This window comes from Scophthalmus maximus, chromosome 5 (assembly GCF_022379125.1).
Source record: "Scophthalmus maximus strain ysfricsl-2021 chromosome 5, ASM2237912v1, whole genome shotgun sequence".
Classification (NCBI taxonomy): Eukaryota; Metazoa; Chordata; class Actinopteri; order Pleuronectiformes; family Scophthalmidae; genus Scophthalmus; species Scophthalmus maximus.
The window spans coordinates 1418602-1446167 of NC_061519.1; the positions used below are offsets into that span (position 1 = coordinate 1418602).

Below are 27566 nucleotides of genomic sequence, written 5' to 3' on the forward strand. Positions count from 1 at the left end.
TTAAAACTATGCATTGAAAATAATGTTAGAATTTGAAGTATGAATTACATATCCTTCGGTATCTGACAGTGGCTGCAATTTTTAATATATGCCCAACTAATACTGTAATATTATTTTGTCTTTGTGCATGATGCATAGTTTCTATTTGACAGTATGTCTGCGGTGATTTTTCTGTTGTTGAGCTGTTGCAGTTGCTGCCTCCTGAAGTTGCTAACTCACAGTGACTCAGCACTTTCCATTGACCCCTGCACAGACAGACAGATCCGGAAGCCTTCATTCAAACTACACAATCACACATCTACTGCACGTCATCGACACCTGCCTGCCCTGACCCCTAAGACTGACATTCAATGAATAACTGGTAACCGAGCAGCCACTGTTCACGTTGTCCGTGTACAATTTGCAGCTTCTCCACAATGAATCAAAGTTCTATCCTGCATTGACACGGATGTCACGTCACGTTGCTGTTTTGGTCTGCAGTTGCGTTCAAAGACAGCCTGCAACATAAAATGACAAAATTCGTCCACATTTCATGGACAACCTGTTCAGAGCATTCAGTGTCACTTGATTGAACCAGTGACATTCCACCTCCACTTCAAAAAAAAAAAGAAAAAAGAAATTCCCGCTTAGTCATGAATCATTTCATCAGTGTCATTTTGCCTGATTAGCATGACATTGACATTTTTTCTTGAAAGTGTGTGAAGCCGGACAATAAGCCTTGTAGCACTATGACTAGTAATACAACTACTGTTGTTTTTAAATGACATGTCATGTCGCCAGGCTCCGTTCTAAGTGCATTGCTTTAAAGTTTTAATAAACATTTGATATGATGGGTTGATGCCCTTTTCTTAAAAGACATTACATTACACCTAATGTCTCTAAAAGTTGGGATATTGTTGCTTTTATTGTATTAAAGATTGACCGCTCATTGGACCAGCCTGTGTAAATACTGTAACACTAGAGAGTAAATGGATGAATATGGTACTCACACAATGTAGTGGCTTTATAGGATGGATGAAGTTCTCTGATCCCCCCCCCCCCCCAGGGTCATGAATTTGGCTTTATATGCTGATTTACAGTGTGATCATCAGCATTAACTGACTGGCACTTTCATGAAGTGAGTGAGACTTACAGCTGCAGCTGCTTCCAGCACGCCTTTTCAGTGATGCAAGCAGTTTTGAAGCGGAGTGTGAGACACTTGTATGTACTTGTGCTGCCAGGAATAATGATATAATGGCAAAAAAACATTTCATTAGATTAATGTATGTTTGATATCCGCTAAATCATTGCTACGTGCAAAGTCATGATAACAAGAATCATTTCAGAGAAAAACCAGTTCAGACACTGCTGTTAAAACAAGTTAACCCTGTTCTACAGTCTTGACTGAGATTGCATAACAGGTGCAACAGCGTAATGGGGTTTTATAGGGTTAATGCACTGTTGTGTTCACCTCTTACACATATAACAATCTGAGCACACAAAGTTTCCACTCACACTTTGCTGAAACCTTCAGTAGTGAACAACTCGGTTTTATTCTGTAACCGTAAAACCACTATCCTGGTTTACAATGCAGTCTGCACGGAGACAACGTATGGAGAGCAGACATGCTCTCTGATAGAGGTGATTCACAGTCGACATGAGGTTGGGAACCTACAGGGAGAGTCAAAATGCACCAGGAACTGCTGCTATAGTAACTCATGTGTATCTGTCAACAGAGATTGATTCTAGATGCAAACACCATGCATCTGGGCAACAAGAGCTGCTATGCCTACCACTGTATAGATCAACAAAGACTGACACGAGAACTGAAAGTTAGTTTGACAAAAACATTAACACAATTCAGCCTTGAAAATTTGTACATACTCATCTCAACACGTTTCCATTTTCAGAGCTGCATCATATTTGACAAACTGAGTTTAAACTATATCAAACAAACGCAAATGGATTTTTTGAAAGCAAACTACAACTGCACACAGAGACATGGCTTTGGAAAGTGAGAGTAAATATCAGATGTCTTTGAGCGTGTCTTGGCCCTCGGGGTTCTCCAGCCAATGAGGCGGCCAGCTGGCTTTGATGCTGGGCCTCTCTTTCAACAGAGCGTGGTACTGTCCTAGGTGAGGGTATCGTTCTGCAGATAACCTGGAAGACAGAGGGGGGGAAGCATTTAGGGGTTTACTGGTCAGAGTGATGATACAGGACGACGCAGCAGCCCTTTCCTGCTTACCCAAATCTGAAAACAGTGGCGAAGGTTGGAAAAACAGTCGCATCGGCCAGTGAGAAGGACGGTCCTGCCAGGCATGAGCCTGAGCCCAGCTGAGAGGGAAGAGGTGGAAAATACAGTGTTTCTGAACATGTCAGTGCAAGCGTGTGTGTGCGTGTGTGTGTAGGGTGCATACACTACCTTCTGCAGGTAACCCTCCCAGAGTTTGAGTTCAGTTGCAAGAGCCTCCCTGTTCCTCTCGAGAGCTGAGTCATGCCTCTCGCCCTCAGGGACAAACCAGTTATAGTAGATAACTGCATCTGATTAAAAAAGAAAGAAAAGAAAAGAAAAACGAACACACATTAATATAATGAGACTATAGCAGCTTTAGTTGGTGTATGATGCGATTATATCCACAGCATGAAAAGTTGTTTGATGACGAGGCTGGTGTTATATGTCCACAAACCATATAAAAAGCTTTTTATTTTTACTTTTAAAAGCCTCACCTATTCCCGGAAGCAGCTGGGCACTGCACTTTGTAGGAAATATTCCCCAAGAAGGACAAAATGGTTTTGGGATTACTTGGTTTGGGACTACTGTCGGATCAATACACATCTGACACTTGAGTATATCCCGTGGTAGGACGGTGTATACAGATTTGACGCAAAATAAATTGTGGCACCCGTGTTCATGAGTGAGGCTCGTTGCTTTTAGTGTTTTGCTCTTTGCACAGAAAATAATCAGTAAAAAGTTAAAAGTAAAGTACACACTTGGTTCGTTGTCTGAAACCATTGCTGCTAAAATTGAATAGTATAAATATTTATTGACGACAACATTGTTTGTTGGAGGTCAACCCTGCAGACAGGAATGTTTGAGCCGACTGTTATTTACGTAGTGTACTTGTCTTACTAAGTTTGTCGTAGAGCGTCAAGCCCTCAAACATGCGCTGGTACATCAGGGCTTGTTCTACAGGGCTGTCCGGGATCAGCTTGTTGCCCTGGGACTTGAATTGACTCTGTCACCAGCAGAGAGAGAAAAAAACACACACACACACACACACACACACACACACACACACACACACACACACACACACACACACACACACACACACACACACACACACACACACACACACACACACACACACACACACACACACACACACACACACACACACACACACACACACACTTCATTATGTTGGATTTAACTGATAGTACAACACTGTCAAATAGTTTATAGATGATGGACTGACTCACGCACCTCCAGGTAAAAACAGGCTGCGTAGGATTCGTTCACAGTGTTGTCTCCATGTTTGAAAGAGGGGAGCTTAAGGAGAAGAAAAAAACAGGACAGGCTGTTTAAAGGTCACTTGCTGAATGCTAATGCTACTGGGAGCTAATTAAGTCAACATTTGCTGAGCCAAGTGTTAAAAAAACAACATGTTTAGCTGACTGTATCAATAACTACAACATTCGTGCTGATCTCCAGTTCAGTGTGACTGTGAGAATATTAGAGCTGCAACAGTTAATCGATTAGCAATTGACTACTTAATTAATTGCAAACTATTTTCATATTTTCTGGTTTCTTTGCTACTCTGACAGTAAACTAAATATCTTTGGTGTGTGGACAAAACAAAATCGAAATTTTTCACCATTTTATGGACCAAACAACAATGAGAAAATACTCGACAGATTAATCGATACTGAGTGTTAGTTGGTCAATGTTAGTTGCAGCCCTAGAGAATATTTCAAATTGAGAGCACTGCACTTTTCAATAGGTTGACCTAGAATCTAGGTCAACCTATTGGCTCGCATACTCCAAATTACCTTCAAAATCCGCTCAATTTGTTTGTTTGTTATCTCGCTCACTGGTAAACCACCTGTCTTATAAATCACGAACTCAGAATTTCAAATGACCGTTAATGACTCGTGATAACTTGCTGATGGTCCATGTGCTGTGGGGAAGAAACCGTCAGACGAATCACTGCTTTCATTGGTCCATATCGCCCTCTGTGATGCGTTTGTGTGAAAGGCACGTAGGTATTCATACGTTCATCTTGTTCTGAAACTCGCCTGGTAAAACCAAACATAAGCCAAATTAAACACTGTAACGTGAGGGTTCGATGTGCTATTGTTGGATCACGCTACATGCGAATAAACAGCAGGTTGGAGACGGATATGTCTTCCTCAAGCAGCACTTTACTGTTGTCTCTTGTCGCTGTGGGATTCAGCAGCAGTCCCACAACAACCACCACCTTCCTCCTGGTTACACCCCCACGACTGATCACTGTGTCTTCACTAACCAATCAGAAGCGAGAAGGCCTCCGACTGAGGTAAACGTGGGACGTGAAGTTTCAGAGGCGGATTCAGCAAATCATTTGAACCATTTTGAAAGATGCCGATGATAAAATGATACAGCATGTACAACATGTAAATAATAACTGTGAGAACATAACCATGTAAATGTATTTTAAATGATTCAACTCGAACATATTCATATTCTTCACTCCTAAACCTTACACACTGTATGCACTTGATTTATCAAAGCTTTGCTCTAAGTTTCAACGGAACAGGAAATGACTGAGGTTTGTCATTTGTCAACGAACGAACAGATGGTCATGGCGTTGTGGTGTACATTTCATGTAATTAGTATAACAATAATAATTACCATATTGATAATTCGTATATTTAACCAAGTCTACTTCCATTGCAGCTTGTTGTAACGGGGGGGGGGGGGGGGTTGTCCTTGCAAGCTTCGCCTACCTGTCCCCGGGGATTCATGTCCAACACTTCCTGCGACTTGTGCTCCCCTTTCTCAAAGGAGAGCAGTTTGTGGTCGTAGCCCTGCAGCCCCTTCTCCTCCAGGGCGATCATCACCCTCCAGCAGGGAGGAGAGCCGGAGCCCCACAGCAGAGTCATGTCCTGGGCCATGTTCCCTTTCTTCCCTCGAGCTGCTGCTGATCCAGATCCGACGAGATGCGCCGTTATTCTCTCCACGGATCACGTGGATGTCAAAGTGCGACCGGTGCACACTGCCACCTGCCGTCCGGGAGGGAGAAAACACCACTTCTCTTCTGGATAGTGGTAGCGGAAATGGAAAGCATAAGCAATGTTTGGAAAGACGATCACATCAGCCAATGAGAAGGCCCCAGTCCGGTATGAGCCTGCAGATACCTTGAAACAGGAAGCAAATGAAAGGAACTCAGTTAGTGTGTTTGTGTGTGTGTGTGTGTGTGTGTGTGTGTGTGTGTGTGGTGTGAGCAGGGACACAGTGACAGTGGTCAGCGCTTTCCCATCTCATTTCATCAGTGAGGGCTAGAACCTCCATCATGCGTTGGTACATCAGTGCTTATTCTGCAGGACTGCCAGGGGTCATCTTGTTGCCCTGGGACTAAAACTGACTCGGTGGCAGCTGTGACTGTTTTTTTTCTTTTCAACAAATAAGACTTAATTTTATAAGAAGTTTAATATTGGTTGTGATTGTTTCAACAAATAATTAAGACTGTGTGGCCGTCAAGAAAAACATGTATCAAGCAGAGCATGCCCCCGTCCTCGACAGTTCGTCCTTTGCACATCTACTTCACGGTGATCATGTGCTTGCTTCGTCTACCTATCCTCTCGGGTTTATTTCAGAGACTTCCTGAGATTTGTGCTCCCCGTTCTCGAAGGACAGCAGCCTGTGTTTGTAGCCCCTGCAGCTTCTTCTCCTCCAGAGCGATCATCAGCCGCCAGCAGGGAGGAGAGCCGGCCCCCCGCAGCAGAGTCATGGACTTGGCCATGATGGACACAGGTAGTACGGACAGACAGGAGCTACAGTCAGCGAAGCAAAAGACTGAACGTTGCACAGCACAAATGAAGTGAACAGCAGCTGAGCGCTTTATGGGCCCTCATTAATCCAAAGGTTGGCCGCCCACATGGTCTTCTGTGTGTCTAAGGGCACAGAAGTGAAAGCAGTAAAGAAGAATGACACGAACACCCGGTTTTTCATTTAATGTTTTTTTTTTTTTATTGCAGAATCTGTATACACAGCATTTCAAGTGAAAGTGTTTCATGTTCAGCTCACTACATGATACATCTGCAGTGATTTTTCCCTGTTTTATTTTTATTATCATTTTCCGCCGTGCAGTGAGCGAGGAGCACACACTTCAGTTGAGACTTTGAACTTTATGTGACCACCAAGTTCAAAGCAAAATGTCCAAATATTGCTTTGATCCTCCGGGAGCCACATTTATTGGGCACATATTTTTCAGCTGCGACCACAACTGTCATCTCTTTTATCTTCAATTACAATTCACAGAATAGCTTCTCTCTCTCTCCTTTCTCTCAGACTATAATACAAGTTTCTACAGGAAATTATAAAAATAATACAGAACATAAACCGCACTACACATGCACACTTTACCTGGCAGCTAACAAGGGCATTAACACATTTTTACGCAGAATTCTCTGCATGTCCTTCAAATAGATTATTTTTTTAAAAAAAGTGTCTTTTTGTCTTTTTACACTTTACAAACAGTTCCTCTGAGAAGAAAAAAAAATCCTTTTCCTATGTTTTGAATCAGTCGTTGGTTTCAGCATGACAGACCATTAATGCTGAGTAAGGTGCACGATGTCTGAGCTTCGCAAATAAATACTGAGAGCAATTTTGTCGACATAAAATAAAAGGGTATTGTTGTCAACACTCATACTCGGTATAACTAGACGTGTGAAAGTGACATTTGTGATTCATCTGAGAAGCAGGAGGTGAATACGACAATAGGAAGAGATGGCGAAATGAAAGGCACACGTCAGATTGAAAACCTGTCATGCTCCCACTTAGCGCAGCTCCACTCGCCACTTGTCAAACGTGCAGCTGCAGACACAACCATTTTCCTTTTCACATAGGACGATTCTAAGTAAGCCTTGTTGTCTTTGTTCGAGTGGCGATCCTTCGTTAAAACTGAATAGGAGAACAAATTAAGCTTCCTCTTCGTCCCGTTCATCTTAACAACCACAATTCACAGCTTAAATAAAATGAAAGTCACAGCTGCAGAAACTTACAAGCAAAAATTATCCCTCTGGACTATTGCAATGTTTAAAATATGTTTATATAAATAAAACAGCTTTCCATCTCAGTGTCGAGGCAGCAGCACTGAATTGACTTTTTATTTTCCTTCTTGCCATGTTGAATACATCAGTCTTCATTCTTCGCGCTCTCTTGTCCTCACTTACACATTTTTCTTCTGGGTTTTTTGTTGTTGTCATTGTGTTGCATTAAAAACACAAATGCGTCTGCAGGTTCATCACTCAGACACACCAGGCACTAGATCAGCAGCTGGCAAAACACCTAACAGGGGCATGTAACAGGAGGAATACCACTCTGTAATGTGAGGCGAAGGCAGGCAGCTGATGGGGGCGTGGCAGCAATGTGTGCCGCCATGTTTCCACAGCAGTAAGGACGGCCGGGGGGGTGGAGGGTCACATTTCGGGGTCTGGAGAATCAGCAAGTCCTAGAGCAAGAGCTTCTTCTGGCGTCAGACCGTTCTTCAGAGTCCGCCTCACTGTGAGGACAAAAGTTAAGGGAACATTTGTGATCATATGGTCCTGTGCTGTATCCCAATACCCTATTACCGTCTTAATAGGTCATACTTTATCCAGCAGAGGCCGATATATCCTAACTTTTACTTCCTGGTGTTGGTCAAGCTCCAAAGATGCAGGATCCTACATTTCCCATTATGCAACCAATGGTGCCTTTCATAGAAATGAGCAGCAACAGCTCGACCCGTGTCTCGTTACTGCTCACTTCTTTCAAATGACATGCCCCTGGCCTCCTAATACAGGCTGTTTTTTCAAAATGTAAAGATAACCCCAATTACATCATTAGACAGCGCCACAGAAAACATCTCACAATCATTTCTACAGCTGAGCACCACTCCTCGATATAAGTTACCTGAATTTAATTAGAAAACTTTTTTGTTTTATGAGGACAATTTGATTCGTATATCAATTTGAGGAAATTTTACCCCAGCATTAAAGTGAGCAGTTTCCTCATTCCCACTGTTCACTACGTTGGCATCAGCACCCTAAAAAATGAAGGCTTCCTTCTATGGATATTGACTATTTTGACTTTACTCTATTTTTGGTATATTTGTAAGTTTGTGGGACGTATTTGGCTCAGCACTCAGGTCGTACATGACTTGCGGTTTGCCCTGGACCTCCTCCTCTCTCTGGGCTGAGCTCTGGTTCCTGCACCCTGAGTGGCCGACCTGACGATTCGCTCCATGATCTCGTCTGCGGCGTCGTCTCCACAGATCTGAGCCTCCTCCACGGCAGTGGTCCGCGCCTGCATAATGCGGCCTAGACAAATGGAGCAGAACAAATGCTTCTGTGTGAGCGGACCCTTTTAAAGAATTGTTCCTCTTGTTTGACCGTGTGTTTGTCTGCGTGGCCCTGTTAGGAACGTCCTGTCACCCTCACCTCCTCGTCCAGGCCGTGACCTTGTCCGTGTCCGAAGCCCCGGTACCCCGCTGCTCTCCTTGTCCCCGCCGCTCAGGCTGGTTCTCAGCACTGCTTTCATGTTCTCATGCTCCACGGAATCCTCAGTATGGCCAAGACCCTGAGGCCGCTCGCTCTCCTGGCTGCCACTGGGAGCGCTGTTGTTGCTGCTGGGGCCATGACGATCACACTTTCGAGGAGGAACAGAAAGAAAGGGAGTTTTGCAGCTTGTATCTTAAATATTTTTGGCTTTGATTGAACCATGCCAAACCACAAGCATCAAGGAAACCGTTCAACCTGCAAAGATCATAGTCTCTACTGTATCGTATTGACTGATCCTCTTAGATGTTAAGTGAAAAGGAAACTTTAAGGTAAAATGATCTAGTTACAGTAAGCTGTTGCATGCACACACACACATGGGCAGTGCCAGTTTTTTTTTTTTTCTGCTGTTGCTTAGTAGTTGGTAAATGACAGCATGGTGTGGCTGCACCCCCCCCCCCCCCCCCCCCCCCCCCCACTGTTTTGCTCTGTCACCTCTGTGATGGACACCACAGGGAAAGCGGCCTGGTTGTCTGTCTCTGTTGGGCTACTTCGCGGTTGTTTGCGCTGATTTATTAGCAGAGATGTATCAGTCAGGATCCCTGACCCCTGTCGCGAGACTACGTCAAAGTCACACTGCGCAAGGTTATATGTTGTCTTTGCTAAAAGTCACTGAAATAATTATTTCCCGAAACCATCATTAAATTATGAAAATTAATGATTGACAAATATGGGGGGTTTGATACATTTTTGGTTTTGTTTTTACAAAATTCTTGGTGTTGCTTTAGCACCATCCATGCACACACACACACACACACACCCTGACCCACATGCCAACAGGCAGACAGGCAGCGAACATGTGGATACCTCACTCTCGTCTTCATCATCAGACTACAGGAGAAAGAAAGGGTGAAAGATAAAGAACAGAGGAAAGAAAATGTAGGAAAAAGAAAAGTGAGAGAGCAGTACTAGTTTTGAGAGAAGAAGAGCAAGAAAGCAGATTAGAAAGTCCGAGTGTGTCTCTGTGTGAGAGATTGTGTCGATGCTCACAGGCGCGTTGACGTCGATGATCATCTTTCCTCGGGTCTTGTTGCGTTCGCGGTGGTCTGCTCTTTTCTGCTTCTGTTGCAGCACGCGGTCTCTGGTGGTCCGGTACTCCAGCGCGAACTCGCTGAGGATCTTGCTGAACCTGTGGACGCTCACCTCCCTCATCCTGTAGGCCGGGTGACCGAGGAACAACAGGAACGAGTGGAACCTGGGAGAAAGAGGAGGAAGAAAGCAGATTTGAATGATGTAAATCTCACATCACTATTTTGCAACTAGTTGGCCAAAATATAATCATAATATTCCAATGTACTGTATCATATATATGATTTAAATATTTAGATGAAAAAATACCAATCAAACAAGTAAAGGGAAAAAAATTGCTGAGGGGAGCTACCTGTTGATGATCCTGCGGTGAACAATCTTGAGGATGATGATCCTCTCCGCACACTCTTTGAGGAAGTCTGACATCTTCTGCTTCAGCTGGGGCTTCATCTCGTGCTTGGCGATCACCTTCAGGTGGTCCCATGAGGCTTTGCAGCGGCGCTCCATCTGACACAGGTTTTCCTGCAGCTGGTCAAAATCCACCTGATGGAGGAGATGTTGTAAATCAACGTGCATCTAAAACAAAATGTAGGAAGTCCTCAGCTACACTGTTGAAACATCATACACAGACTTAGTGGACTCACCTATGGTTTCATGAATAATTTCATGTGAGAATATGAGTTTTCAAATAAATTTCAATTAGCTTTTAAATTTCTATTTTTAATTTTGAGACAATTTAAAAACTTTGAAGTGAAATTTTGATTTGTCATAATGAGTATTCACTTAACTCAACTCATCCTCTCTAAAGAAGCATGATTAGCACTTAAGCACAACTCCCAATATTCACTGGGAGTGTTGAATCTGTTTATGAAAGAAAAAAACATACTGCCATAATGGAGCTAACTTGTTGATTTAACTTAATATATAATAATATTGAACTTATTTTGTCAAATTCAGTGAACTGGTTTTTACATCACATTACAGTCACTCACGAGCAAACTTTGAACACACATTTTTCAAGATGAGTTTATTTACTGTTACTCACATTTTTAAGGCGGCCATGGATATTAGATTTCTAAGTTGGAACTGCTTAAAAGTGTTTTACAATGTAAAGATTAAAAATACTGCAGTATGCATACAAGCTTTCCAATAGTAAGGTGTGGATCATACCTTTGCAGAACGTGTGATGGCTCCAATCTCGGAGTAGAGGTCGGTGCTCTGGGGGAAGTTCTCCAACACCACTGAGCAGGCGTGATGCAGCAGAGACTGTTTATGGACCGTGTCTTTCACCTCTGGAACCTTCTCCAAGTACGTCAACTCGAAGCCTGTAGCCTGGACACATGAACACACACCGATTACTTACTGAAGAACAAAAAGCCAACATTACTTACTTCTGTGCTTTACTTTAACCAGAGTCCTCAGGTTAGTTGCAGTTGTTTCTAAAAATGATTTTAAAAACGCAATAACAAAAGTCTTTGGGGTACCTCGGACCTCACCAAATTAAGGTTGCTAATATGCAATCATATTTAATCAACAAAATATAGACTTGACTCATTCGCACTCCATTACAAGCACTGATTATCTCTATAATAACAACAAACCACTACAGTAGAAAGACAACAAAGGAAAGTTGACGGTCGTGACTCACATTGGTGCCATTGAGGAAGTTTCCAATTGAGAGCAGCGTGGAGAGGATGTAGCGGAGAGTTTTATTCTTCTCCAGCTGCTCCATACCCTCCTTCATATCCTGCAACGGCTCTGCTACTTCCTAAGAGGAACAATACACACACACACACACACACACACACAGACACAAACACACACACACAAACACACACACACACACACACACACACACAGACACACACACACACACACAATACGAGTCTATTAGTCTAACTAAGGGTGAACAGGTGCATCACCTTTCCCACCACAAGTCATCTGCTCTCGTTTTAGGTCACGAGAGGTTGTTTAGAGTTTGCTGGCTCGGTCAGCCTTCACTTTCAAATGGACATGAACCCTCTGTTTCCTTGTACACCTGTGTTTGTGTGCCTGCACGGTATGATTGCCTCCATTGAGCCTCGATTGACCCAACAGTCCCACAGGGTCGAGTGGGGGACGCAGCTGTACCGATCCTGCTGTCGGGGAATTCATCTTTTCATGGAGAGATTAGAGGCAATTGCATCCTGCGGAAAGCCATAAACTTTACAGGAACAGCAACGGAGGGGCGGCATGTTTTTCATTCCCCGGGCTTGCCTTTGAACTTCTTCTCCTGGATGCATTCATCGCTTGAGCGAAACATGTTGTGCCAGAAGAGGGAGAAGACGAGATGCTGCTAATAAGCTTGCATATTTTGTTATGATGTTATGATGTCACCACGTTGATGTTTTGCGGATGTTATTTGCACTAAAAAGGGTTGTTGATACTTACTGACACGGGCATTAGACACACAAATGCACACATGGACAGCACATTTTTCTCCCTTTATCAAAACCACATTCACTTATTGGGTATGATGGTATGATTTTATGTACATGATTTTGATTCGGGCTTCTTCTTTTTTTTATTGCCTTTTTTAGTCAGATTCTCCTAGTTTGATTTAATCACGGACACTGTCCCGTGTTCACACAGACCTTCTCGGTCGCCTCGTAGTCCATCTTGAAGGCCCAGAGCTGGAGTCTGGCGGAGAGCTCGCTGATGGAAGACAGCGTGAGCAGGAACTGCTCCGCTGAGCCGAGCGGCACGTCGGGGTTGGCGAGCTGAGCCTCCTGGATCTTCTGCTTCTCCTCGTCTGTGGGGATCATCGTCAGGATTTTCTGAGGGCAAAGACAGAGTGGGATGAGAGGACATGGTGATCGGTGTCATACAGGCAATAAGAGATGCTTCCACGTGCAATTATTGCTACTGTGTTCTTGTATAGTATCTATATTTATTTTTAGGCTTGTATTTTCTGCTATCGACTTTGCTGCTGTTAACACTCCCATTTCCCTGTTGAAGGATGAATAAAGGAATATCTTATCTGATCTGATCTTATCTTCCTTTTGACCATCTCACCTCAATGCCCTCCTTGTTGAGCGCATACTCGTCAAAGTTGAGGATGGCCGTCTTGATGGTGCGAGGAGGAGGCAGCACCGTCAGCCCGATGTTGATGGCGTTACTCCTCTTGGAATCCAAAACTATGATCTCCTGGCGCTTGCCATCTGTTGCTGTTTTCTGGGGCACAAAAAATACAGAGGGGTCAAAGCCGGGTCCCTCTCCGTCTCTGTTCTCCGTGTGGTCCTCTTTATGGGCTCGTAAGGATTAGAGCGATCGTAACTCAGGAACAGCAGGAACTACATGCTTATTAAGAGCAGGAAATACCATCACAGGTTAAGTCTGTACAGTATGTGCATGTGTGTGTATGTGTGTGTGTGTGTGTGTTTGCAGACATGCTGTCACTGAGTGAGATGACCTCACAAGTTCTTGAGGCTATCATTAGCTGTTATCGGAAGAAAGCCGTAATAAGTCACTACATAAAAGTGTAACAGAGTAGGTGCTAAGACCTGGTTACTGCCCACTGAGAAATGTGATTCCTATACTATGGAGGCTTTACATTGTAGTCCAACTCTACCGCTACTTAATTGTCTCATGTTACAGTTCACGCCGTTACAATACACAAGACTGATTTAGAAGCAGCGTGTGGTGGTGCAGTGTTCAGCACTGCTGCCTTGCAGCAAGAAGGTTCTGGGTTCGATCCTGGATTATAGCTTCAGGGTAAATCACAGTTTGCAAGATCTCCTCGCATAGTCCGAATACATGCAGGTTAGGTTAAGTGGAGAATCTAAATTCCCTGTCTGTCTCTATAAATAAGCCCTGCGATACGCTGGCGACCTGCCCAGGGTGTACCCCCCACCTCTCGCCCAATGTCAGCTTGGATTGTTTGAAATTTTCTTTCTACTTCGCTCACTTTTACCAATACCATATGTTATTGTAATTAACCATTGTGACTGGCAAGGTGCAAAATAACATTCTATCACATAACAATTAAATGGATAAGGGATGAAAACCATATTACCAAAAGTATCAGGAAAGTTCCCTCTGACCTCTGACCTGCTTTGATTTCTGAAGGTCCTTCAAAAACCTGGCTTCTCTCACAAGCAAACATATTTGCTTGAGCTGCTTGGACCTTGATACAGCAGCAGGAGACCACCATCATGTGTAGACCCGAAGCTGAGCCGTGGTGTATTACTGTGCCTCAGGAGTTCAAATTGTGAGATCCTTGGCTTTACTTTTGAATGCCCTACTTTTTCTTATTTAAAGGCTTTGTGGCAATCACAAAGGATTCGACGCTCCGCACACATGACCTTGCTTAACCCTTAAAACAACAGCGTCCAAGCGCAGGAGATAATGGACAGTATCCCTACAGACTGTGTTACTGGCAACAAGAAGGTGGAAGTGATGAAACTGCGGCCATGAGAGTACATCTCCCAGACAGAAATCATTATGACGATGCTAGGTGAGATGACAGTCGATGTCCCCTACAAATTGTTTTATCTGGTGTGACAGCACCACCTTTGGCACGTTGTCTCAAAGAAGTTTCCTTCTGTAAATGCCACAGTAGACAAATGAAGAAGTTTTGTCAAAACCAAATCAAACCGAGACAATTGTGCCAGATTTGTGAACAGCAAACAGCACCTCTGTTAAATGTCATTGTGGTGGACAATGGTTGCGGCAGTGGATCTTCACCTTTGTAACTGGCATCTCCTTTGACTTTGTTTCAAATAGGTGTTCCAGTTTGGCCGTGTCCAACTTAACTGGTTCCAGTTTGGACCAGAATGAGTCTCCGCTTCGCTTGTAGTCCCTGTACTGAGCATCTGTCGGACGCACCTGTGCACAAACATTGAGCAGAGACATGTGTTAGACATTTCCTACACTAAAATAGGTGAATGAGACACAAAGAAAAACAAATAACAGCAGCTACAGGAACATGGTGAGTGAGTCATTGTTTTTTATGACCCCTAATCTTCACTAGCTGACGTTAACATGCAGTCTTTGATGATCTCTTCATTTTGACGCGCTGGATCTTCTGCCCAACCAGCAAAATAGATGAAATACTTGACAATCTAACATATTTGATTTATCCAGACATGGAAAGAAACTTAGAGCCTGCATGCTTTGCCTACAATGGTTTCATGTTCGCTAAAGTGACATCATTTACTGTAATTTCCATTAAATTACTAGTAAATTTAAGCAGTTATTTGACCCCCTACCTCCAGTTGTCATCTTTGGTTATCACTATTAAAAACAGTTTTGGTTATCGGAGTTGTACTTGATTAATGAAAATGCTAGTTGTGTCTTGACTAACCTCGCTCCAAAACAGCCTGATTGTCTTCTTCTTCTTGTTGAATAGAGGCGGCTCTGGGGGAGGAGGCACTGGCATTTGGGTATTAAAGAAAGGTGGAGGTGGAGGCCTCATAATCCCAAACAAGGGAGGAGGTGGGGGGCAGCTGCCGAAGATGGGTGGGGGTGGAGGGAAACAGGGTGGTGGAGGCGGCGGGGCCGGGAGTTCGCCACATCCACCCATCAAAACGGCGTCCAGAATGTCTTTGTCATCGTCCTCCGTCAGGTCTGTGAAGTTGATGTCGCCGATGCGCAGCTCTCGAGGGCTGGCCAGCAGCTGGTCCCAGATTGTGTCCGATTCCTTTTTGGGCGGGGGGGGAAGGGGCTCGTTGGCTGGAGACTCCAGATCAGGGTGGGACGCACCAAGGTCCTTGATCAAGTCTCCGAAGCGTTCAGCGAATGGGCGGATGCTACCTTGGTGATCTGAGTTGTCAGCCCTGTTGTTGCTCTCCTGATCATCGCCCAGCTTCTCCTCAGCTTCCTCCTGGGTTTCTTTGTCGCCCCCCTCTCCTCGCTCTCTCTCCTTTTCTGCATTCTCCTCCTCCTCCTCCTCCTCCTCCTCCTCCTCATCACTGGGCTTCTTGTTCTGGGAGTACAGCATGTCCAGCATGAAGAGTTTGCTGTTGAGCAGTTTGCTGCACTGCTCGTTCACCTCTGCCTCCTTACAGCCTGAGAGAGAGAGAGAGTGAAAGAGAGGGGTTACAGGATGTAGCACGTTGCCATTATAGAGGAGGCCTTATACCAAAGTATATAAAAGTATCATGAGAATGAACCTAAGATGAAATATGAAATGAAGAACAGGGAATCATGTATTTTATCTTCATTATTTTAGCAGTGTTGCTCTTTTCTGTTCTGTCTGTCCTGAGTGTGCTCTTATCTGTGATTGCAGACTTTGGAGAGTTTTTGGTCTTATTTTACAGGTCAGTACTGCAAGTGCTGCACAAAATCAGCCAGACATTTCCCCACATTATCTCTACACACTGCACAGTGCTCTCATCTGAAATAATATCCGTAATATTAAGGGTGCACTCACGAGATACATTTGATCTGCATAAGCACTGATACTGGCCAGGATCAGGCATCAGCCAGATGTGAATAATACACATTACATTAAGTTCAGTTTTTTAGCTTTCTGTCGTGGGATGCTGGACCAATTTTTAGCATCACAGCAATCCCTGGCCCTATGGTCCCTTCATAAAAAATATACCATATACAGTAAGTTCCTCACAGTGTGGTAAACAGATTTTGAATTTACACTGCACTGGTATTGGATTTCTGTATCAAGTAGTTGAGGTACTAGAGTTGTATAGCCAGAGAAAAAGTCAGCTCATCCCTGCACCCTTAAAAAGATAACTTCCGTTCCTTCGACTTGTCTCCAGTACATCACCCCATGATACAGCAGACCCATCCCCTTGTTTCAAAAAATTGAACTGAAAGAAATTTCAAGATATAGAACTTTGAAACTGACGTGACTCAAATGTTTTTTTGCGGTGCCATCTACCCACCATTCTCAGGGCCGCCCCTCTCCTCTCTCTCCAGAGTGCTACTGGCAGAGGAGATGCTGGAGGCCGAGCAGTTGTCCTTCTCATTCACTTCCTCATTCTGTCGCTCCTTGTCGCTCAGGATGCCACTGTCCTCCTCCTCCGCCTCCTCTCTCCCCTTCTCCAGCTCCTGCTCGCACTCGTCGACTTCCTCCTCCTTTTCTGCCGTTGTTTCCTCCTGCACTTCCTCTTCTTTCTGCTCTTCCCCTTCTTCAGTGGTGGTTTCTACTGCTGTTCCCTCTGTTTCTACACTGGCACTGGGGTCACCAGCATCTCCTGCTACAAAAAGTATGTGTTACTTGATTCTCTAAGATACTGTTTGAAACATGGGACATGGCTGCCTTTGATTTTAAAGGCCCCTGTGTTTGGGTTGCACATAGGACACTGCTGAATCCAAACACACACACGCACACACACGCACACACACACACACACACACACACACACACACACTAACATGAAAAACAAAAACACACACCCATACGCAAATGTAAACAATATGGCGGCGCACAAAGCCGGGTTGTCACAGGACCAGGAAATGAACAGGAAATTAAGAATTAAGTTCCTGTTTACGTCAAAACACACTCATGTACACGGTACACATGCTTAACTCAGCAGCACAGTCCATGCAGTGATGCGGGCGGGGTTGGAATAACACGCCGCATACACTCGCCAACAGTAACTCAGCTCATGGCTGTGCATGCACTCCAACACGAGGCTTGTTTTCTTACACAAGATGTTTTGGCATCACACTTTCAAAAAGCTCTTTCAAAAACCTATTTGACCCTTTCACCCATTTCCTCTGTGTTTTCTTTCCCCCTTTTTTACTAACCCTCAATATTTTCCACAATCTGTCTCTCTTTCTCGCCCCTTTGCTCACACCCGCCTGCTAATTCAAACAGCAGGCTGCAAACTGAAACAATTTAAGGTAAAGAATGATTTGCTTTGGGGCGGTGCACCGCTGGGAATTGAACTTGCTACATTTTAGTTTTAATTATAACTCCCCGTAGTTTCAAACAGCGGAGTTCAAAGTCATACGAGGGAATCTAAACTAGAAGGCCTTTACCACACAAATAGAAAATTCAAGTTCGAGCCCTCAAGATTTTCATGAAGCCAAACCCTTAAAAAAAGATCCATTTCTGGTCAACTTATTTCCGTGTGTACATTCAGTATTTAACTCTCTCTACACAGTCATTCTTACTGTTAGTGGCAGTCAACCATTCCCATGTTAGATGCCTTCACACGCACAAGGGATTCACAGAAGAACAGCGCATGCATGTAATCCAGTGATCATATATGAAAAACACATCAGACATGGTCACGTCTGTCAGCAGGTAAGTTTTAAATATGAGCTATCAGATGAAGTGTTGCAGGCAGCGTGCTGAGTAGCTTCAACTCCTCAGCAGGATATTCAGCTCCAGTTTCTGTGCTTTTGTTTCTCCTGGTGCTGCCAAATAAACCGGGACTGAAACATTTTTGAAGTTAAGGTTTTGAGAATGTTTCTAGGACCATTACTCATTATGAGACCATAAATGATTCCACAGTGTAGTGTAGGTTACACTAGCAAAGCTTATCCTTGTAATGTGTAGTTAATGTAATGTGTTGTTAAATTCAGTTGACCTTATGTTACTCTCACGTCTCATCGTGTAAGCAACGTTCATCTGGTTAATAACTGGTTAATAACTGGTTAAAAACAGCCATATCTGTTATCTATTTTATTGGTACAGGTACGAGTTCTCAGGCGTCCTACCAGTCTCAGAGTGCGTGTAGGGCGTGGAGGGGGTCTCGGCTTCAAGGTCAGCCTCTGCATCCTCTTGGGAGGCGAAGGAGGATGGGGTGCTGCTGCGCGACGACGAGGGCCAGGCCTCAGAGGGGGCAAAGGTCAGGTCGAGGTCAGGGCGAGTCCTCGAGACCCGGACGCGCTCCTTCTCGTACTCCTCTGCTGCCAGACGCTCCACAGTCTTATACCTGAGAGGGAGAAGGAGTATCAGAACAAAAAAGGTAAAAAAAATTAAAATAGGAGTCAGAGTCTGTCTTGCCTTTCTCTAATAAAAAAGGCTAAACCATTAGTTAACAAATCCACCTATTGACCTGAATTCATCACAAACATCTAACCTGCCATAGACTATTCCTCAATGATTCCTCATCTACAGCTGCCCTGCCGTCTCGACGCCACTACACTAGGAGCCCTCCTCACTCCTTTACCTTGCCCAATTAACATCCACAAAGAGTTCCATGTTTTCATTACTTATTTCCTGTAGTCAAGAGTTTCACCGCTCCCCTCTCGATCAGCAGTCCAATTATGTAACCAGAGGGAGTTGGGAGAAGAAGCGACAGTGTTCGGGAGTGAAGGGGAACGACAGGAGAGAAGAAGAAAAGAGACTGAGAGAAGTTCATGTTAGTTTGGCTGCTGAAAGGCCTGAAGTGAATCCAAGTGAACCTGTTCAAGATGTGCGTCGATCAGCTCTCCTCCCTCGTCCTTTTCCTCTTCCTTTTCTCTTCCTTCATCCCTTTTTCTGTCGTCCTCATTATCTCCCTCTACCAAACTTAACCATTCAACCTGCAGGCCAGAACAGAGATTGTGGGCACTGAGTCGAGCCTCTCTCCCTATCCCTCTTTTTTTCTCAAACCCCTCCTCTTTCCCAGCTCACCGTGAATGTGTGGAGCTTCTGTTCAGACTTCATTAGCATAAGGCCACTTCAGAGGGCTGAGGAAACTGGATACTAATATATGTGTGTGTGTGTTGTGATCAAGAGTGAAACTGGGTGAGTGAGCCAACAGTGTGTATTGTGTGCTTGAACTTGGAGTAAAACCTTCAATGTGCTGTATGTCCTTACACACTTAACATACAAAAGATGTTGGAGAGATAGTTTGAAAAACACTTTTCCTGTACGTCTATGTGTGTAATCCACTTTGTGTACCAGATGTGTCTGATTAACGAAACGTATCCTAAGCATTTATGTATTATCATATATTACCCTGATGTTGCCAATGTGTGAAAACATCTGATCAGTCAGCAGTGGATTGTAACTAGATTAATAGAGTTTTTTCCATTTCACTTTCCATTTCTTCTCCACAATATTTTGATAAAGGAAACACTGCACTTTTTTATTCCATTACATATGTTTGACAGCTGTAGTGACTTCTTATTAGGAGCTTAAATATGAAACGTGTGATTGGATTGTAAAATATTTGAAGTAACCAAATATATGAAATAGTTTAATCTCAAATGAATGAATCAGTAATAATTAAATCATGTCATAAATAATACAGTATAATAGTGAACTTGTAACCCCATGAGGATTTTTCTCAAAATGTGTACTTTTATTTAAGCAATATGGATATACTACGGATGGTCACGATTTCATCTTAATTTCTGCCAAACATTCTTGGCCGTACTTTAGACGTTTACAGCGAGGCTGTGGATTCAGTTGTCTGACATTAAGGACATCATATATCATATTCCATGCACTCATTGTGCTCTATCTTTGTTCCTATCTTTATTTCTCTCTGTCTCTATTTCTTCTAGCTCTATTGAATCGACTGTGCTTAGTATCGAGGGTAAAAAGTTGATTGAGCCAACAGACGGAGCAACAGCCACTGGCACGGTATATACAGCAGAGTGTCAGTACAGGAGAAGACTAAGAAGAAGAGGAAGAAGGAGCTTTACCTCCTCATAATTACATTTTTTGTGATGATCAGCATATTGGATTGGCTTTTATACAGTTGTTATCAGTCCTTACTAAAATATGGCTTGAGTCCTAAATCTGATCATGACCTCATGGACCCTCTTGAGTAAATCTCCCGCTTCCTGAGATTCCCATCTGCAGACAAACATGGATTTGCTCTGTGAAAATTCCTCGTGTGTGTGTTTACGCGTGCGAAAGTTTGCGTAAAACGTGTGTCTATGCGTGTGCAGGAGCATTCGCTGTGTGAAAAGCTCGATGAATCCTTGAATCTGATTTTCTCACCGCATGCAAAATACAGCTCCTTAAGAGAGAGAAAAACAGGCAGATGGAGCAAAGAACCCCCCCCCCCCCAGCCTCTGGCAGCAAAGGGCACCTTTTTAACCTGAAAACAATTACACTATTGCTGAGCTTCCCAAAGCACAGACTCAAACATATTCCCCCTCGGGTCCAGCTGTTCTGAATGTGTGTTGTTTTTGATTTAGTGCACACACTTACCTCTCCTCCCGTGCAAGTCTGGCCTCTTCCATTTTATCCACATAGTCACGGCTGAGAGAGACACACACACAAACAAACATTTTAAAGCACAATAATCATACCCTGTCCCTGTATGGTCTCTGTGGACTTGCCGATGTAAACACAACACATTTTCACATCATGCACACGAGCAGTATAGATACTGCTGTAACACGTGTGTCATGATCTCGTTTTTTCATTTCCTGATTTATTTTGAATTAGTTTTGCACCTTCTGTTTCCCGGTCTTTTGTCGGTTCCTTTTTACTTTGCACATGTCTCCTGCCCCTGTGTCATGATTCCGTGTTTTGGTTTCCTGTTTTATTCTGAAGTCTCTTCCCACGTGTTGATTCACTTCCTGTCCTGTGTCTAGTTTCTGGTGTCTTGTTTTTCCTGTGTCTCCTGCCCCTGTGATTGTCTGCACCTGTTCCTAATGTGTCTCACCTGTGTTCTATTGGCCCCTCCCACCTTGTGTGTTTAGTCTCTGTGCTTCCCTTTGTCTGTGTTGGGTCGTCTGTTGTTTCCCCCCAAGTCTGTTCATGAGATGCTGTTGGTGTCCTTGTCGTCTACCCCGTTATGTCCCTGTGGTTTTGGCTCCCAATCTGTTCCTGAACGTCTGTGATTTTGCCCCTGACTCTAGTGTTTAGTTTGGGCTCCGTTTTGGCTACTTCTTGTGGACATCTTTAGTTGGACTTTGTTTTGTTGTTTTACGTACAGACTCCGTAAGTTTAGTTTCTTTTGCTTGATTAAAAACTATTTAAAGTGCACTCCTGCATTTGGGTCCTGCTTCCTGCTCAACCCTTACAGCATGGTCCTCATATGTTTCTGTCTCCGTTTGGTAAAACCACTTTCTTTAGACAGTTAACCTCAGTCTTTATTTTTAATCTATGAAATCCATTTATTTTCACTTATACTTTTGCATTTATTTCAATTACTCCTTTTGTTTAGTAGTCTATTATCTGTAGTAGTAATTACATGTGGATGTTTGTCTTTCACTAATGCATATTCACTTTTCATTTTACAGTTGCCACAGCACTTTGGGGGGGGGGACGACGACACTTTAATGCTTTCTTGCTGTGAGTAAGAATGAGGAGACAGAAGTGCTAGCCTGGCCCTTTCCAAAAATAAAGATAAATCTGCCAACCGGAACCTATAGGTAATTGGTAGTTCACCAAATAACACGTCTTGGGGTTTTATGTAGGGTTATTTTTCTGGCTATTTCTCTCTGGATTCTTCACTCGTTGCATGACAACCTCACAGTGGAAGACTGAAGGAACCACCTAGCGGCCTCACGGTACCACCCTATCTAAGAGGCAGCAGAGGTCTCATTAAACACTCTGCAGTGTTGTTGGACCTTCACCAATCGAGCCCCTTGCCTTATGGAATTACCATATAACATTTCTGGAGTAGCCTTTTTTCTCATCTCAAAATGCCGTTTTCAAAAACAGAGCAAGCAATGACTTACCTGTGCTTGTTCCGCTCCTCTCTCTCTATCCTCAGCAGTCTCTCCTCCCTCTCCACACGGCGGCGCTCTCGCTCGGCTGCCAGAGATTCCTGGTGTTGTCGGTAGGAGGAGGACAAGAGACCTCCCAGAGCAGGCCTGGAGGAGGGAGCAAGAAAAGACGGTAAAAGTTTTGGGTTATGTCTGGTGATTCTGTAACTCTCAAGCACCAGTCGGGTTTGTAAAAACCCTGCACTTCATGGTTAGTGGAGTGGGATGATGAAAATTCCTCCCAAGGCAACGCACCATAAATCATTTTCTAATATCGAGAAAACCCGGAACCAGTGAGCTGACATCACTGATGTATGTGTTTACCAGGAGTGCACCGTGTGTCTATATTTTTTTTGCACACGTTCTGTGTGCATGCTTGTTCATGCAACCACACATGTATATGTACTTGTGTGTGAACACGTTTTCAGGGCAGAGGAGGTTGTCTGAGGGATGTTTTCATGTTGGTGTCCTCTCACCTGGAGCTGGTGGGCGTACTCGGACTGCTGAGGGAGGAGTAGGACGCGAACCCTCCTTTCCTAAGTAAGAGAAGAGGTGAGAAAAACAGTGAGCCACCTCTCCAGTCGTCCCGACACCACACTGACTCACTGGTCAGAGAGAAACTGGTGTCGAGAGACGAATGCGACACCTTGTTACATAACAGGAAAGCCATCGGTGCGGCACCAGTGACCCTAATTAGAAACTGCTGTGGTGTTTATTCGTGTGTGTTTCTGGGAAAATTCCAGGCAAGGTGTCTTTCCTCACTTCCAGTCCACAACTAAAACATATTTACCTTTGACTGCTCATTTAGCAAGTGTTAGCAGGCAACAAATAATTATTTTTAAACTACTGGGTTATTTTTCAAGATTCTGGTGCCACATGCAAAATAACACAGGGGAAAAAAAATGTGTGTGCATATATTTTAAGCATAGTGGCAACTCCTTACTGTGACCTATACGTCACCTATAGGTCATCTATTTCTGTTTGAATACGCACAATTATTCATGATCAGAGCATCTGAATGTAGGATTTTAGGAAACAAGCTTCTTATTGGTGAGTTGTAGGTCATATGGATATAAGAGTCCTGTCCAGCAGGAGAAAAAAAAACTACATCATACACCTATTAAAGAGGAATGTGAATGGTGAAAGCAAGGATCAGAAAATTCTACATTCAATAAAAATAATCACACCAATAGGCAAAGAAAGAAAATGCAGATATACACAAAAATAATTCAAAAAGGCATCAGGTGATGTCCAAAGATGGGAAATGCAGTGGCGCGGGAAAATGGGAAAGTGAGGATTAAGAACAAGAGTAGAGGACTATTTAAACAGTGGCAGAACTAAGAAAAAAGATATGAAGGTGATAAAAAGTGCACTGGCAGACTGAAGGTGAGAGGTCGAGCAGTCAAAGAAGTGAAAAGAACTTGTGAGAAGGGAAGGTGATGAATCCGACAAGTGGTGCAAAGTGATCCAAGTTGGTGCCAGAACAGAAAAGCCAGAAACAGAAGTGGAAAGTGAAAAAGTGCACTGCTTCTCATTGGACAGTGAAACCTGGTCCCCCTCTGACCTGGGAGACGTCATTTTGGGTGACTCCTCGCTGGGTTTGACTGGAGCAGACGGCGACGGGTCTTCGTCAAGGTCGTAGGAGAAGAGGTGGAAAGGCGATTGGGGCAGGTAGGGCAGGCGGTTGGGGGAGGGGTGGGAGCTGCCGCGCAGCGGCGGGCTGACCTCTTTAGTCGCTGGGACAGTGACAGCAGACCTCTTCCTGGCCAGCAGGGTGGCCAGGAGCGAGGGCTGGGATGGGGGGCTGAGAGGGGAGGAAGCAGGAGGAGAGGACTTGGGAGTGGAGGGGGAGTGGAGGGCGGACGCGGGAGGTGGTTCAGTCTGATTCCTCTGCTCTTCCTCGTATTTGTTCCCCTTTCTGGAAGTGATGGTGATGGACTGGACGGTGGTTTTATGAACAATGGATGGAAGATGTCTAGCCGGGCTAAGGGAGAGGAATGGATTGAGAGGATACAAGGGTTAAAGTGTGACATGGCAAAGGAAAGAGAAGCCCTAAAACAAGTTGAAGGGCCGCAGAGTATTGCACTGATATTAATAACTATGTATATATGCCACAAGAAGATCAAACCAACCAGATATACAGAAGAAAACAGTGACAAAAGAGACTGCTAATATTTTTGGGACTCTACATATAGAGCCCCCAGGGATACATGAGAAGACCACAGAACTCTATTTCATTTCCATGTTACCACCATGTCCTAAAATACCTGGGGGTGGTCCTATAAGAAACTGTATCATCCCCCTCATGCTCATCGGAATCAGACTCAGTCACTGGAGTCTCCACTTCCTCCTCCTCCTCCTCTTCTCCACCTCCCTCATACTCCTCCTCTCTGTGGAGGGTGAGGGGGGGGCGGGTGTTGAATGGAAAATGTAAAGAAGGGGATGGAGGGAGAGATGATGCGATACACAACAATGGCATGCAAGTAAAAAATCACCATCGAAGAAATGGAACAAAGGAAAGGAAGAGACAGAGCTAAAAGAGATGATTGAAGTGTGGAGATGATGTTTACAGCGGCACTACCAAACCGCACATTTATCCCAAAGACAGCAACAAGAGACGTGACATCTATCACATGGAGATGAAGTGATAGAGAAACAAAAGGATTAAGACAAGCCAATACACAAAATGAAATAGGAGAATGGGTGGATGCATGTTTCTCATTACACACTTCATGCCTCGAGTTAGCAAGTTTTACATGCATATGAGGACAAGACATGATGACAGGGAAGAGGAGAAGGAATGCTCGGAGTGGAATACAGCATGGCCGAAACAACTGACTTGAGATCAGTGTCACCAGACTGTTTTGTCTAGTGATACCAGATGAGTGCTGCTGCAGTCGAGTTGCCGTGCGCTGCAGGTGCTGTTCCACAAGACCAGAGCCATGTGTGTGTGTGTGACGAAACGGGAAAGCCAATAAAGGCTGCGTTTATTTTTTCTGTGTGTTCAGGCATAACATGAAGCAGGACGTAGTCTCTGACATAAAGAACTTTCACCCATCGCGTCATCCAAAATGCCACGTGTCGACAAATTCTAGCTAACATACACATTTTTACTTCATTTTCAAGATGAACAGGTGTCCTGGTATGATCACACACACACACACACACGCACGCACAAATGCATGCACGCACACACACACACACACACACACACACACACACACACACACACACACACACACACACAACACTAGCTGAGACATGGGACCTAATCTGCTTCGGTCACGTTACACGCAGCCTGATGATGAAGGAGGAGGAACACAATAGAAATGAAAGACCTACAGTGAATGAGAGGCTACAGAGAGGATAGATTTACCGGAGGTAAACGGCTACAGATGGCTTCAGAGTCTCCCTTTTTAGTAAGCCTGTGCTGGTTTAATAATGTGTACGCTTGTACAAGCAAACCGTAAAGGCTTGTGCGGCTGCAGAGAACTGTTTCATTTCATCTACTGCACAAGAGCACAAGTTTGGACCAGTGTTTCATGGGAGAGCAAAAAAAAGAACCCACTAAGAGTGCTTAATATAACAGCAGACACACTAATAGCTGTTACAGCATGTAGGTGAGAAGCGGGAAATTATAGACAGAAGGCCACAGTGGTCAACAGCTGACAGTTTTTTTCAGTGACCTTTGAACTTACATGGATGGAAGGAAACCTGACAGTGCCCTAAAGCAGAAAGGGGTGGTATGAGTCAGTCGGAACTTCTTTCTTGAGCTGAGTTTGCACATGTGTGTCTTTAAAGAGGTGACTGAGATATCTTGCATCACAGTCACTCATCATACCTGTTGAAAACCAACTCCCCTTTTTCCCTCTGCTACTGTGACAAGTCCTCCCTCTCCCCGTCCCCTCACCTCTCGCTCATGTCATCAGCTCTGTGTCCGCTGAGGGGCTGGAAGCCGGCTCTCTGCGGGGACGCGGGGCTGAGCGGGGAGGCGTAACCCGACCGCCCAAGGGAGGCCCTGCGGCTCCGCCTCCTCTCCAGGCCGCGCTTTTTGTCCCCGCCCCCGAGGCTGGCTCGTCGGCGGTCGCGGCGTACCATTGGCGGAGGCTGGCTGTCATCGTCACCGTCTTCATGCCTTAGGGTCATCTGGGGGGGGGGGGAGTGGATTGGGTGTGAATTGGGAGTGGAGACAGGTGCTTCCCAGAATTTTAATATTAAGCAAATACACTGTAAATACTGTAAAGTCACGTCATGTTCGGACGTGAGCAGCACTTACTAAATGAAAAATTGATAAAAGGCTGCGATCAGATTGCAATATTTTTCATTGTAGACCTATGACTGAATATGTTTGTGTGGGTCTCAAACCTCATAGATGTTGAGCTGCTCAACCAAGTCCAGATCAGTGCCTTTGCGCCCCAGGTGTCTTTGGGAAACTGCCTCTACACCCTGCTCCTCCAGACCGTCCACCATATCATAGAATGAATCCTGGTCTGGCAGTGCTGCAAGTGTCTGCAAAAAGAAAGGAGGTCAAGGCTTGTGCCTTCATCCAGTACTTACTGATTAAAGTATATTAAAGCCCCAGTGTGTAATTTTTGTATTTTTGTGGTGCCTGGTTGCGGTTTGCAACTCTGGACCGTTTCCTGCAACCGTATTTAATGCTGCGTTCCATTATACCTCTGAACTCGGTCCCCGGTAGTCGGGGAGTTGTTGTTTTTTTTTCCGACCTCCCCAGTCGCAGTAGAATCGGAAAGCAGCACAACACGACGTAGCAAACATGGCGACTTACACGGAGGTCGGGTCCCCCTAATGTTACTATATTTAACTCATTCAAAGTTGACGAACAAACATTGGTTCTTTGCTCCAAGTGATTATACATGTATGAACACAGTTATGAACAATATATTCAATTTCTGTGAATACGATCTTCTAAATATTGCACACTGTAGCTTTAACATTAAGTGTATAGAAACTATAGACATGGACACCTTATTGACGAGGGTCATTGCATACACCAGCAGCTCCGTGTCCACTCCGTCCTTCTCTTGTAAGATCTCCATAGCATTGGACCACGGCTTGCAGCCTGGGGATTACCAACGAAAACATGACACACGTCTCTCTAAAATGTCCATCAGCCTGAGCATTAAACC

At 44.3% G+C, this 27566-nt stretch overlaps 2 protein-coding genes across 6 annotated transcripts in view; both read right to left on the reverse strand.

The window, feature by feature from the left end:
* Window positions 1-1513: 1513 nt before the first annotated feature.
* On the reverse strand, window positions 1514-5219 carry LOC118310421 (glutathione S-transferase A). Its single transcript, XM_035633346.2, has 6 exons — window positions 4969-5219; window positions 3467-3532; window positions 3110-3215; window positions 2402-2520; window positions 2225-2313; window positions 1514-2139 (listed from the first exon to the last, which is right to left on the reverse strand). Exons 1-6 carry the CDS (start codon window positions 5134-5136, stop codon window positions 2007-2009), a joined length of 681 nt encoding a protein of 226 aa, XP_035489239.1. The 5' UTR covers window positions 5137-5219; the 3' UTR covers window positions 1514-2006.
* A 1091-nt stretch (window positions 5220-6310) lies between these two features.
* The window catches only part of fhod3a (formin homology 2 domain containing 3a), a 55308-nt gene continuing 34052 nt past the window's right edge, over window positions 6311-27566 (reverse strand). Inside the window, exons 8-28 of one of the 5 annotated variants that reach the window (XM_035633345.2) lie at window positions 27405-27499; window positions 26785-26928; window positions 26330-26565; window positions 23984-24403; window positions 22896-22955; window positions 22393-22527; window positions 20912-20962; window positions 18478-18695; window positions 16692-17003; window positions 15152-15855; window positions 14533-14673; window positions 12862-13020; window positions 12441-12623; window positions 11456-11575; window positions 10978-11139; window positions 10160-10350; window positions 9769-9973; window positions 9586-9609; window positions 8662-8869; window positions 8377-8541; window positions 6311-7745 (exon numbers count right to left, since the gene is read on the reverse strand). In XM_035633345.2, the coding sequence (XP_035489238.2) occupies window positions 7663-7745; window positions 8377-8541; window positions 8662-8869; window positions 9586-9609; window positions 9769-9973; window positions 10160-10350; window positions 10978-11139; window positions 11456-11575; window positions 12441-12623; window positions 12862-13020; window positions 14533-14673; window positions 15152-15855; window positions 16692-17003; window positions 18478-18695; window positions 20912-20962; window positions 22393-22527; window positions 22896-22955; window positions 23984-24403; window positions 26330-26565; window positions 26785-26928; window positions 27405-27499 (4016 nt within the window). In that variant the 3' untranslated portion in view covers window positions 6311-7662. Of the gene's footprint in view, window positions 7746-8376; window positions 8542-8661; window positions 8870-9585; window positions 9610-9768; window positions 9974-10159; window positions 10351-10977; window positions 11140-11455; window positions 11576-12440; window positions 12624-12861; window positions 13021-14532; window positions 14674-15151; window positions 15856-16691; window positions 17007-18477; window positions 18696-20911; window positions 20963-22392; window positions 22528-22895; window positions 22956-23983; window positions 24404-26329; window positions 26566-26784; window positions 26929-27404; window positions 27500-27566 lie in introns of all 5 variants that reach the window. The other 4 variants (XM_047331811.1, XM_047331809.1, XM_047331810.1 and 1 more) reach the window with 4 other exon arrangements.

What these genes read in the sequence shown, in the direction of transcription:
- LOC118310421 (XM_035633346.2), bottom strand. Translation starts at nt 5,136, where the DNA reads ATGGCCCAGGACATGACTCTGCTGTGGGGCTCCGGCTCTCCTCCCTGC. An exon ending in ACATGAATCCCCGGGGACAG is followed by an intron (nt 3,533 to 4,968) that starts GTAGGCGAAGCT and finishes CTTCTCCTTAAG; the next exon opens with CTCCCCTCTTTCAAACATGG. An exon ending in CAGCCTGTTTTTACCTGGAG is followed by an intron (nt 3,216 to 3,466) that starts GTGCGTGAGTCA and finishes TGCTGGTGACAG; the next exon opens with AGTCAATTCAAGTCCCAGGG.